At 49.3% G+C, this 12,419-nt stretch overlaps 1 protein-coding gene across 2 annotated transcripts in view; it reads left to right on the top strand.

Moving 5' to 3' along the window:
- The window catches only part of LOC147097906 (glutamine--fructose-6-phosphate aminotransferase [isomerizing] 1), a 117,181-nt gene that overhangs the window by 15,947 nt on the left and 88,815 nt on the right, over positions 1-12,419 (top strand). For both annotated transcript variants that reach the window (XM_085970962.1, XM_085970961.1), the window contains exon 2: positions 10,517-10,624. In XM_085970962.1, the coding sequence (XP_085827088.1) occupies positions 10,517-10,624 (108 nt within the window). The remainder of the gene's footprint in view (positions 1-10,516; positions 10,625-12,419) is intronic.

The raw sequence follows: 12,419 nt of genomic DNA, 5'->3' as shown, positions 1-12,419 counted from the left end.
CTCTAACATCGTCTGACTCCGCTCCTGCCTCAGCTCATCGGCTGCTGAAACCCTCAGCCATGCCTTATCACCTCTAGATTTGACTATACCAACGCTCTCCTGGCCAGCCTCCCTCCCATCTACCGCCCTTCATAAACTTGAGCTCATCCCAAACTTTCCTGCCAGTATCACCCCCTGTGCTCGCTGACCTACATTGGCTCCCGGTCCGGGAATGCCTCGATTTTAAAATTCTCATCCTCGTTTTCACATACCGCCGTGACCTCGCTCCTTCCTATCTCTGTAATCTCCTACAACCCTCCGAGATCTCCGCGCTCCTCCAATTCTGGCCTCTTGAGCATCCCCGATTTTAATCGCTCTGCCATTGGTGGCCGTGCCTTCAGCTGCCGGGGCCCTGAGCTTCGGCATTCCCTCCCTAAACCTCTGCGCGCCTCTCCTCCTTTAAAACCAAAAATGCGAGGGTCTACATATCAGGAAAGGATGAACAGGCTGGGTCTCTTTTCTCTTGAAAAAAGAAGGCTGAGGGGTGACCTAATAGAGGTCTTTAAAATTATGAAAGGTTTTGATAGAGTGGATACAGAGAGAATGTTTCCACTTGTGGGGAAGAGCAAAACTAGAGGCCATCAATATAAGATAGTCACCAAGAAATCCAATAGGGAATTCAGGAGAAACTTCTTTACCCAGAGAGTGGCGAGAATGTGGAACTCGCTACCACAGGGAGTGGTTGAAGTGAATAGTATCGATGCATTTAAGGGGAGGCTGGACAAGCACACGAGGGAGAAGGGAATAGAGGGTTATGCTGATAGATTTAAATGAGGAAAGACGGGAGGAGGCTCGAGTGGAGCATAAATGCCGGCATGGACTGGTTGGGCCGAACGGGCTGTTTCTGTGCCTTGTATCCGATGTAAAAAGCTCATAAATGCCTTTCGGTCACCTGTCCTAATATCTCCTTATGTGGCTCGGTGTCAAATTTAGTTTGATAATCGCTCCTGTGAAGCACCTTGGGACGTTTTACTACGTTAAAGGCGCTATATAAATGCAAGGTGGTGGTGTTGCATAAATCCAGCGGTAAACCTGTACTGACTGTACTCGAATCACAACAACCTGTGCTAATCCTGAGCTCGTGGACTGTACCTCAGTTTAAATGAAGGTAAAATCTAATTTTGGCCTCAGTAATAACCCCACCCCATTCCTGCAATGCTCGCCATGCTGTTTTTGAGCAGACCTTCACGTCACTTCCTGGTGAGGGGTTTATACCTGCAATGCTAACTAGGTTTTCTCTTTTATGGTGCTGACGGTTCAGCTGCGTATTCTCTGCTGTTAGTTAAATTATAAGAACATTAGAAATAGGAGCAGGAATAGGCCACTCGGCCCCTCGCGCCTGCTCCGCCATTCAATAAGATCATGGCTGATCTTGGGCTTAAAGCCACTTCCCTGCCCACTCCCCATAACCCTTCACTCCCTTATCTTGCAAAAGTCTGTCTATCTCCACCTTAAATGTATTTAATGACCCAGCCTCCACGGTTCTCTGGGGCAGAGAATTCCACAGATTTACGACCCACTGAGAGAAGAAATTCCTCCTCATCTCAGTTCTAAAAGGGCGACCCCTTTATTCTGAAACTATGCCCCCGAGTTCTAGATTTCCCCACGAGGGGAAACATCCTCTCTGCATCTACCCTGTCGAGCCCCCTCAGTATCTTTTATGTTTCAATAAGATCACCTCTCATTCTTTTAAACTCCAATGAGTATAGGCCCAACCTGCTCAACCTTTCTTCATAAGTCAACCCCCTCATCTCTGGAATTAACCTCGTGAACCGTCTCTGGACTGCCTCCAATGCAAGTATATCCTTCCTTAAATGAGACCAAAACTGGACGCAGTACTCCAGGTGTGGTCTCACCAGCGCCCTGTACAGTTGTAGCAGGACTTCCCTGCTTTTATACTCCAACCCCTCGCAATAAAGGCCAACATTCCATTTGCCTTTTTGATTACTTGCTGTACCTGCATGCTAACTTTTTGTGTTCCATGCATATTATGATTTTGTTTTTCTCCCCGAACACTTAAAAAGATTTTGCTTCAATTCTATATAAACCCATCCTTTCAGGAAATTGGAGGTGACAAAAAAAAGCAGAATTTTTATTTAACTTTTTTGTTAACAGTGCCAGGAATTGGACCTCGGAAAGGAGTTTACAGCAAAAAGGGTGTGCTTAATGATGGATGGCTTGCGTGCTTGGCTTTGTTCCTGTTTGTATAATTTAATAGTGTTGTTATTGGCTTTTGAAATGGGGTGAGTTCGACAGAATGAACATTTAATCTCAAAAAGCAGAAGGCCCCCTCCTTCACACTTCTCAGTGATGTAGATATTTTATTTTAGCTTCAGGGTAAGGCTTCCTCTTCAGGTGTTTTTCTTCCCAAGTCGTGCCTCCGTCTCCAGGCAGGCAGGTTTCCCGACAGCTGCTATAAACCAGGCACCGAGTCAGTCGGGACACGTGCAGGAATTGTGCTCTCTTTCATTCTTCCTTCCCGCCTTGGTGAAAATGCCTCCTGGGCTTCACACGGTGCCTTCCTCGGGGAGAGAACGAAAGCCTTGGTCTCCTCACAAGCTTGCTTAGAAGAGGGGGGGCACGAGTCTCCGAACGGTGCCTCCCTGATGAAAGCTTTGACCTCCACCCAGTACCTCCCACAGAGGGAGCACTGATTCACTGCCCATGTCCCTCAGGGGAACACTGACGCCCGCCCAGTCCCTCGTGGGCGCCCTGCCCGCCCGCCCAGCCCCTCGGGGGGGGGGGGGGAGCGCCCTGCCCGCCCGCCCAGTCCCTCAGGGAGCGCCCTAACCGCCCACCCAGTCCCTCGGGGGGCGCCCTGACCCCCGTCCAGTCCCTCGCGGGCACACTGACCGCCCGCCCAGTCCCTCGGGGGGGCGCCCTGACCGCCCGCCCAGTCCCTCGGGGGGGCGCCCTGACCGCCCGCCCAGTCCCTCGGGGGGGCGCCCTGACCGCCCGCCCAGTCCCTCGGGGGGGCGCCCTGACCGCCCGCCCAGTCCCCCGGGCACCCTGACCGCCCACCCAGTCCCTCGAGGGCACACTGACTGCCCGCCCAGTCCCTCGGGGGGTTGGGGGGGCGCCCTGACGCCCGTCCAGTCCCTCCCACGGGGGAGCCTTGCTCCCCTACCCAGTCCCCCTCTATTGCAGCAAGACTGAGATTAGACTGTGGGGCCCAAACACCGGTCTGTGGAGCAACTCTGCTCTCCTGAAGTCACTGACTCCTGCTGAGGGACAGTCCCACAGGTGCAATCACACCTCGGACAGAAAATACCAATCCGAAAACCGGTGCAGGAGGTGAACAATTTAATTCCGCTTCAATTTGAAATGATTGTAAACCCGCAGCTCAGGTGGAGCCCCGTTCACTTGTACATAATTATCAGCGTAGTACGTTCCTAGGATCTTCTAGCTTGCCCAGCCAAGAGAATACGGCTCCTGTGCAGACCTTCTGGATGCTTGTTAAATCTAATCCATATCTGACAACCAGCCCTTGTTTGATTTGATCATTTTTGAGTTCGATGTGCTGTGTGCAGGATCCGCTTGTGAGCCAGTTACCCGGGTGTTTGTTCAAGTATCTTTCCCGGTGTATTAGCAGGATGTAGGCGGACCTACTGTGTGCAGGATCTGCTTGTGAGCCAGTTACCCGGGTGTTTGTTCAAGTATCTTTGCCGGTGTATTAGCAGGATGTAGGCGGACCTACTGTGTGCAGGATCCGCTTGTGAGCCAGTTACCCGGGTGTTTGTTCAAGTATCTTTGCCGGTGTATTAGCAGGATGTAGGCGAACCTATCATTCAGCAATACTGGAGGCGCTGCAATGCAGCATTTACTGCAATAATGTTGGCAGGTGTGCAATGCTCATTGTAATCATTATCTTTGCACGGGTATATCATGTACAGGGGGTAACTTTAAGGAGCTGAGCTGGCTGGTATAGTTTAGTATGTTGGATTCATTCCCAGTTTTGAGTAATATTATTCGCAACTTCCTTACAGAGTTTCTGGGAGCTTGTTAAATGGCCTTTTCTGTCAAGCAGCCCTTATTTAATACAAAAAGAAAATACTGCAGATGCTGGAAATCTGAAATAAAAACAGAAAATGCTGGAAATACTCAGCAGGTCAGGCAGCATCTGTGAAGAGAGAAACAGAGTTAACGTTTCAGGTCGATGACCTTTCGTCAGAACTGGAAAAAAGCAGGAAATGGAACAGATTTTTAAGCAAGTTTAGGGGAGGGGATGAAAGAACAAAAGGGAAGGTCTGTGATAGGATAGAAGGCGGGAGAGGTTAAGAAATATTCAAGGCAAAAGGGGATGGTAATCGGACAGGTTAAGAGACAAAGGATGGCTCTAGATGAAGTGTAAATTGCGCTGGCAGAATGAAAGACAGCTGCCAGGTGGGGGAGAGAGAAAAAAAGAGAGTGTGGATAAAAAATATATATATATGTGATAGGGGCCGAGGTTATGATCTGAAGTTGTTGAACTCTATGTTGAGTCCAGAAGGCTGTAAAGTGCCTAACCGGAAGATGAGGTGCTGTTCCTCGAGCTTCCGCTGAGCTTCCGTGGAACAATGCAAGAGGCCGAGGACGGTGAGGTCTGAGTGGGAATGGAGCAGAGAATTAAAGTGACAGGCGACCGAAAGCTCGGGGTCCCCCTTAGTAATCTGGTATCATTTCACTAAATAGCTGTTTCAACTTTACTCTTAATTAACGTAGTTATTGTAAGTGAAAACACACCTCTTACTACAAGTTCTGGACAATAGGGATTATATGGAACAGATCAGACTCAGACACCTGTTTGAGCTCAACCGTATTGTGTTTAATAGGATTAACAATAACACTTGTAACAGTACGAAACAGTACAACCCTGGCTTGTCCAACAAGCCATACAGTGCTAAATTACCACGGCCTAATAAAAGAACCCTCCCGTGAAATAAACTAACACAGCACCCCAGCACTAAACCCCTCTAAGGTTTGGTTGGGACTCTCAATCACCCCCTCACATGGCTAAGTGGATGTGTAGGCGCAGGCAATATGCTCACCCCGATTGTCCGTTGTCTTGCTTGCAGCTTCTTCCTGTGCGTCTCGCTCCTGGTTCCGCACCGCAGACGCGGTATCCAAGTTCCAGTTTGAGTCGAGGTCCGTTGATGAGGGATGGAGAGCAGCGCTCAGCTTCTGGTGGTGTTCTGTCAAGCCGAGCCCCGCTCAGGAGACTCGCTGTAGACTGATGCCGAGGAGAAGAGGGAGCGAGAGCAGCCCCTGAATGGCTCCTTATATACCCATCGCCTTTCCCTCCCGCCAATACTGATCGATGTATTGACTCGTGATCTGTCTGGGCCCCGCCTGTGGCCTGGAGTGACTCGTGACCGTATAAATCTTTGTGAAAAATGATATTCCGTTTCCCCGCTCCCAGGCCTGGCACCTGGAGAGACAGAGTGCTGATTACTGGATGTCTGTCGTTTCTTGAGTTGATGGCCCCCATTAGCAGGTACAGGATCCGGAGGTTGTATGTCCGGAAACCTCGATCTAACGGCAGAAATCAGCAGCCGTTTTTAGTTTTTTTTTCTTCTCCTAGCTTTTTTAAAGTCAGTCAGTCTCTGGAAAGCCTCTCTGAAGCTGTTGCTAAGCTACAGAGACGCTTCCAAGGTACGGGCCGACTGTTTACAAGCTGTTGCTAAGCAACAGTGTTTGTTGTCAGATACGGAGATGAAAACCTCCATATCCTTCAACATTAGCGCTGGTCTGTCCGGAAGTTTTCATAGATCGGCATCACGCCGGTCCCGTCGGTGCCGGATATCGCGAAGTTTCCTGTAATGGGTTTCAATCTCAAACCGAACTGGTTTATCTCCTGGAAGACAATGGCTTGGCCACCTCCTGCCTTCCACCAGTTTCGGTTGGGACTGTGTTTTATTGATAGTGTCTCTGAGTTACCTTTCGGGGTATTGTTCCCAGTAATCATGTTAGATGGTGATGCCGTCAATTGGCCTGGGTTCCCTTCCTCCCAGCCTGTCCGTGTGAGATGGCCGCTTGCATATGAATGCACCTTAGTCAGGTTGGCCTGGCTTGCAATCCGATTCCCTAAGCCACTCCCACAAGCTTGCCCAACAGTACAGTTCTTGGGGTTTTGGATATAAAATATGATTCACAAAAAATGGCCAGAAAACTGGTGTTATATTATGTTTAATAGTCTTTGTATATGGCTGGACATGAGGTGACCCAAATTTTCAGCCACAAAAATCTGCGGCCTCTGCTCGAGGCCAGTCCCCCACAGCTCCTCGGAGGACAGGGCAGACTGTTCCATGCGCTTCCACTGGGAATGGGATCCTGGGAGGTATCGAGGGGGGTGAGGGTTGGGGTTGGGGGGGGGAGGTGAGGGTGGGTAGAGAATGAGAAACCAGGAGCTTGAAGAGGCAAGCAGCACCAGAGAGTCTAGAAAAGTCAAGAGTGGGACTGGGCTAGGAGCAGGTGAGTGTGCCCCAGAGAGCACCATCCACGGCGGGGGCTCGGGAATAGCGTAACCACCTCCAACACGCACTATTAACCCGCAAACAGTGAACGAAATTTCTATTCCTCAGCACAAATACGTACAGTATTAAAGAGTAGACGTCAGACTGAAAGATTACTTATAGAAGCATTTGCCTGTGATTGATGAAGGAATTTTTTTAGCGATCATTTGCGGAGCTTTACGATTGATAACCTTTGTCCTATTCTTCCTGTTTTGATCTGTGAAGCTCGAGGACTGATGTAATCGGCTGTACTGCTTTGAAGGGGGGGGTCACAGAGCATGACAGTGCGAGCAGGCTGAATTAACATGTACCATTGATGCCGCAGTGTTCTTGAACTCCCCTGAGGTGTCTGGCTCAATAACCCTTCCAAGGCTGTGCGGGCGATGCCGTCACACGCCTTTACTGTTAAAATATAACAGTGGTACAGTTGTCAGCTGGGGCAGTCATTACTGAGTACAGGAAACTCTCGATTTACCGGCACCTAAATAACCGGAAATCTCTGTTAACCGGCAAAATTCAGGAGTAGGTTCAGGTAAGTTTTACTTCATATTAGTGGCCGTTCCTGGATCTGTGGCCGTGTAACCGGGGTTCCTGCACCTGTTGCTAAGCAACAGGGACGCTTGGTCTGTGGCTGGAATTCCTGCACATGTTGCTAAGCAACAGGGAAGCCTGGATTTGTTGCTGTGTACGGAGCTCTCGTACCTTTTAACTATACCTCTCTGTAATCCGGACTTTTTGATAAACCGGCAGCACCACGCCGGTCCCGTTGGTGCCGGATAATAAAGAGTTTCCTGTAGTGCAATTGGTTCCTGGGTTAGGGGAGGGAAAATCAGCCAGGGTTCCTGCTCCTGCTCAGCTTTTTTTTTATTCGTTTATTGGATCTGGGCGTCGCTGGCAATGCCAGCATTTATTGCCCATCCCTAGTTGCCCTTGAGTCGGTGGTGGTGAGCCACCTTCTTGAACTGCTGCAGTCCGTGTGGTGAAGGTGCCCCCACAGTGCTGTCAGGGAGGGAGTTCCAGGATTTTGACCCAGCGACGATGAAGGATCGACCGATATATTTCCAAGTCAGGATGGTGTACCGCACCCCATGGTTGAATAGTCTGCTGATGCTCGGGCGCCTGAGCTCTGACATAAGTAATGGGTGAAGTACCCAAGGGTGCCTGGTGCCCATGCAGCTGTCTCTCACCAAGGAGCCAACACCTTCAGGAGGGAAGAAAAGCCCTTGTTTCTGTTGAAGTTTTTTTTTGCACAGAAGCGCTCAAAGATGTCATTGTGTCGCCTGCTGTAACATATTCTATAAGTAGACTTAATGGGAAGATGAGTCTACTGCAGCACAATCCAGCCCTACGCCAACAAGCAACAAAACAGCTTTTTAACAGAGTTTTCAGCCCAAGTTCTCAACTATGGAATAAGCGGACTGATCACTCATTTCATTCTGACACTAAACCAAACAGAAACTGCTGCGAATACTCAGCAGGTCAGGCAGCATCTGTGGAGAGAGAATCAGAGTTAACGTTTCAGGCCTGTGACCTTTCGTCAGAACTGGAAAGGTTCGAGATGTAACAGGGTTTAAGCAAATACAGAGGCAAGGAAGGGGAGATCAAAAGGGAAGGCCTGTGATAGGGTGGAAGGCGGGAGAGATTAAATGACAAAAGGGGTGATGGTGCGAGGCAAAAGGAGATGGTAATGGGACAAGTAAAGAAACAAAAGATGGTCCCAGAGGAGGTGTAAATGGCAACAACAGAACCATTACCAGCACCTGCTGTCTTGGGGAAAAAATGGGAGCGATGGTTATGGTCTGAAATTGTTGAACTCAGTGAGTCCGGAAGGCTGTCAAGTGCCGAATTGAAAGATGAGGTGCTGTTCCTTGAGCTTCCGTTGAGCTTCATTGAAACAGTGTAGAAGGCCGAGGTCGGAGTGGGGCGGAGAATTAAAATGGCAGGCGGTGGGATGCTACGGGTCGGGCTTGCAGACTGAACGGAGGTGTTCCGCCAAGCAATCGCCCAATCTGCGTTTGGTCTCCTCTACATATATTTCAGATTTCCAGTATCCGCAGTTTTAAATCTGCCTTTTTAATTAATACCTGGTAACTGGTCTTGAATTCTTTCAAAGCCGCGCGCACCTCTTCAGTTCCAATTTGCCACAAGTGCCAGATCTGCAGCCTTCCAAGGGAATGCTGTAGGTGTGTACACGGGAACCAAATCCCATTCGGTTCTGTGCTGAACGATTTTGACAATACTTTCTCTCTGTACGTTGAGTGACCCGACCCTCCCCTCCAGCCCCAGCCTGCCAGTTCCACATAGAAACAAGCGCGTGCATTCGAACACCACGGGGGGAAATGCTTTGCACCAACCCTACACTTGGAGCGCAAGGCAGGTGCGAAGGCTAGGCTTGTCTCGCAAGCAAATCAGGGAGTGTCCCGGGGCTTCACCCCGGCGTCACGTCCGGCCCGAGTTGCTCCTTCAAATGCAGCGGTGGTTTGAAGTGAAGTTGCTCAACGCCAATGCTACAATTGTGGTATAAATGCACCCTTACTATAAAGTCATCTGTTGATGCCCCAATGTGCTCTGTGTGAGCAGAGTGCTGATATTCAGAAGAGATTAAAGATAGCATAGTTTCAAGGTAAGGGGCAGGAGGTTTAGAGGGGATTTGAGGAAAAACTTTTTCACCCAGAGGGTGGTTGGAATCTGGAACTCACTGCCTGAAAGGGTGGTAGAGGCAGGCACCCTCACGACATTCAAGAAGCATTTAGATGAGCACTTGGAACGCCATAGCATACAAGGCTACGGACCAAAATGGGATTAGAATAGACAGGGCTTGATGGCTGGCGTGGACACGATGGGCCAAAGGGCCGCTTTCTGTGCTGTATAACTCCATGACTCAATATAGGTGACGGTGTGACTAACGATCAATTGGCCGGCACGGACAAGATGGGCCGAATGTCCGTTTCCTGTGCTGTAAATTTCTATGATTCTAATGATGAAGTGATCGGCTTACTTCAGTTGTTTGGTTTAATTTAGAAGCAAGCGAAGGAGGGGATTCTTGCCTGACTGATTAACAGTGTGGCGACGTGGCATTGGAGAGTGTGGGGTTAAATCAGTTTGACCCGAGGAGCCCATTTTGAGGTGGCGGTGTATTTGTTTCTGAAGTAGTTTACTGTACGTGAAACACCTTGAGATGTAACTGACACAATAAAGCGCTACTTAAATGCAAGTCTTTCAGGTTTCAGTGCATTGTCCTATTACCAGAAATCGGCACAAGTCAGTGGTCACACTGTCCATAAAGTGGACATCATGGCCAGCACAGTAAGTTCTAACTGCATGTCACTATCTTGATAATTCTTCAGTGAACTTGCACTGGGATTCAATATTCTGCTGTTTCTTTTGATTTATAGAAACTCGGTGATTAAGCAGAGTTGATTTATGCACTTGCCGCTTTCAACACAGTGTCAGCTGTGGCTCAGTGGGTAGCACACTCGCCTCTGAGTCAGACGGTTGTGGGTCCACGTCCCCACTCCAGACACTTGAGCACAGAAATCTCGGCTGACACGCCAGTGCGGTGCTGAGGGAGTGCCGCACCATCTGAGGTGCCGTCTTTCGGATGAGACGTTAAACCGAGGCCCCGTTTCCCCTCTCGGGTGGATGTAAAAGATCCCGCGGCCACTATTTCGAAGAAGAGCAGGGGGAGTTGTGTCCTGGGCCGATATTTATTCCTCAACCCACATAACAAAAAAACAGATTATCTGGTCATTATCACATTGCTGTTTGTGGGAGCTTGCTGTGCGCAATTTGGCGGACGCGTTGCTCACTTTACAACAGTGACTCCACTTCAAAAAGTACTTCATTGGCTGTAAAGCGCTTTGAGACGTCCGGTGGTCGTGAAAGACGCTATAAAAATGCAAGTCTGTCTTTAACACTGGATCTTCGAGTCATGCGACACTTTTGGACGAAGAGACTGAGCTGTTCCCTTGTGTGTTTATTTATAGGAATCTTTGCTTACCTGAACTACTATGTGCCTCGCACAAGAAGGGAGATCCTGGAGACGCTCATCAAGGGACTTCAGCGCCTCGAGTACAGAGGATACGACTCTGCCGGCAAGCACACACAGATTTTTGGTTTACACGTTGGGGAGGGGAGGCGGCCGTTAACCTATCCCTTTTACACCTGCCCTTTGGTAACCGTGGCAGCACGAGGTGGCTGTGTAAAACTGTTGCTGCTTTTGGCACGGCACATGGGTTCACCCGAGCAGTGTTGTTTTGATCAGGAGAGCAAAGTCTCGTTGCAACCCCCCTCTGTAACCCAGTTGATCAGAAGAGTTCCTAGGCCATGATTATTTATTTGCAAATTATCACATCAGATCACTTAAGGGGGAAGAAAGTCCGAGGGCAGGTGCTTTCTATTTTTAATACATTTTTTCTTTTCCACCCCGTCCCCGCCCTTCATTTTATAGAAGAAAATATTAGATTGCCTCTTCTTGTAATGATAGACTCATAGAATGATTACAGCACAAAAGGAGGCCATTCGGCCTGTCGAGCCCGTGCCGGCTCTCTGCACGAGCACTTCAGCTCGTCCCACTCCCCCCGCCCTGTCCCCGTAGCCCTGCAAATTTTTTTCCTTCAGGTACTTATCCAACTCCCTTTTGAAAGCCACGATTGAGTCTGCCTCCACCACCCTTTCAGGCAGTGCATTCCAGATCCTAACCACTCGCTGCATAAAAAGGTTTTTCCTCATCTCGCCTTTGGTTCTTCTGCCAATCACCTTAAATCTGTGTTCTGGTTCGCGACCCTTCCGCCAATGGGAACAGTTTCTCTCTATCTACTCGTGTCTAGACCCTCATGATTTTGAACACCTCTATCAAATCTGCTCTAAGGAGAACAACCCCAGCTTCTCCAGTCTATCCACGTAGCTGCAGTCCCTCATCCCTGGAGCCATTCTCGTAAATCTTTTTTGCACAGTTGAACTCCTGGACCGCTCCAGTGACCTTGCTGATATGGAGCATGTGTCATTTGCCATAGAGTCATTACGGCACAGAAGGAGGCCATTCTGCCCATCCAGTCGTGCTGGCTCTCTGTAGAGCAATCCAGTCAGTCCCACTCCCCCGCTGTATCCCCGTAGCCCTGCAAGTTTATTTCCCTCAAGTGCCTATCCAGTCTCCCCTTGAAAAGATTGAGTGTCTCCGCTTCCACCACTTCCGTCGGCAGCGAGTTCCAGGTCCTCACCACTCGCTGCGTAAAAAAGATTTTCCTCACATCCCCCCTGTATCTCTTGCCCAAACCTTAAATCTGTGTCCCCTAGTCCTTGTACCATCAACTAGTGGGAACAGCCTTTCCCCGTCTAGCCTATCCAAACCCGTCATAATCTTGTACACCTCTATCAAATCACCCCTCAACCTCCTTTGCTCTAATGAAAACAATTCCAGCTTCTCCAACCTGTCCTTGTTACTAAGATCCCCCATCCCCGGAACCATTCTGGTAAATCTCTTCTGCACCCTCTCAAGGGCCTTCACATCCTTCCTAAAGTGTGGTGACCAGAACTGGACGCAATACTCCAGTTGTGGCCTAACCAGCGCTTTATAAAGGTTCAGCATAACTTCTCTTCTTTTGTACTCAATACCTCTATTAATGAAGCCCAAGATCCCATATGCTTTGCGAACCACTCTCAATATGTCCCGCCACCTTCAGGGACCCATGCACATTAACTCCCAGGTCCCTCTGTCCCTGCACACTCTTTAAAACTGCCATGACATGTATATTGCCTCTTCGTGTTCCTTCTGCCAAAATGCATCACCTCACACTTTTCCATATTAAATTCCATCTGCCACTTGTCTGCCCATTCTGCTAGCCTTTCTATGTCCTGTTGCAGCCGATTGGTATCATCATCACTGTTTGC

This window comes from Somniosus microcephalus, chromosome 30, assembly GCF_052327205.1.
Source record: "Somniosus microcephalus isolate GS21.2 chromosome 30, FLI_Smic_1.0, whole genome shotgun sequence".
NCBI classification, from domain to species: domain Eukaryota; kingdom Metazoa; phylum Chordata; class Chondrichthyes; order Squaliformes; family Somniosidae; genus Somniosus; species Somniosus microcephalus.
Note: the sequence above shows the minus strand (reverse complement) of the source record. Positions and strands in the feature narration are given on the sequence as shown.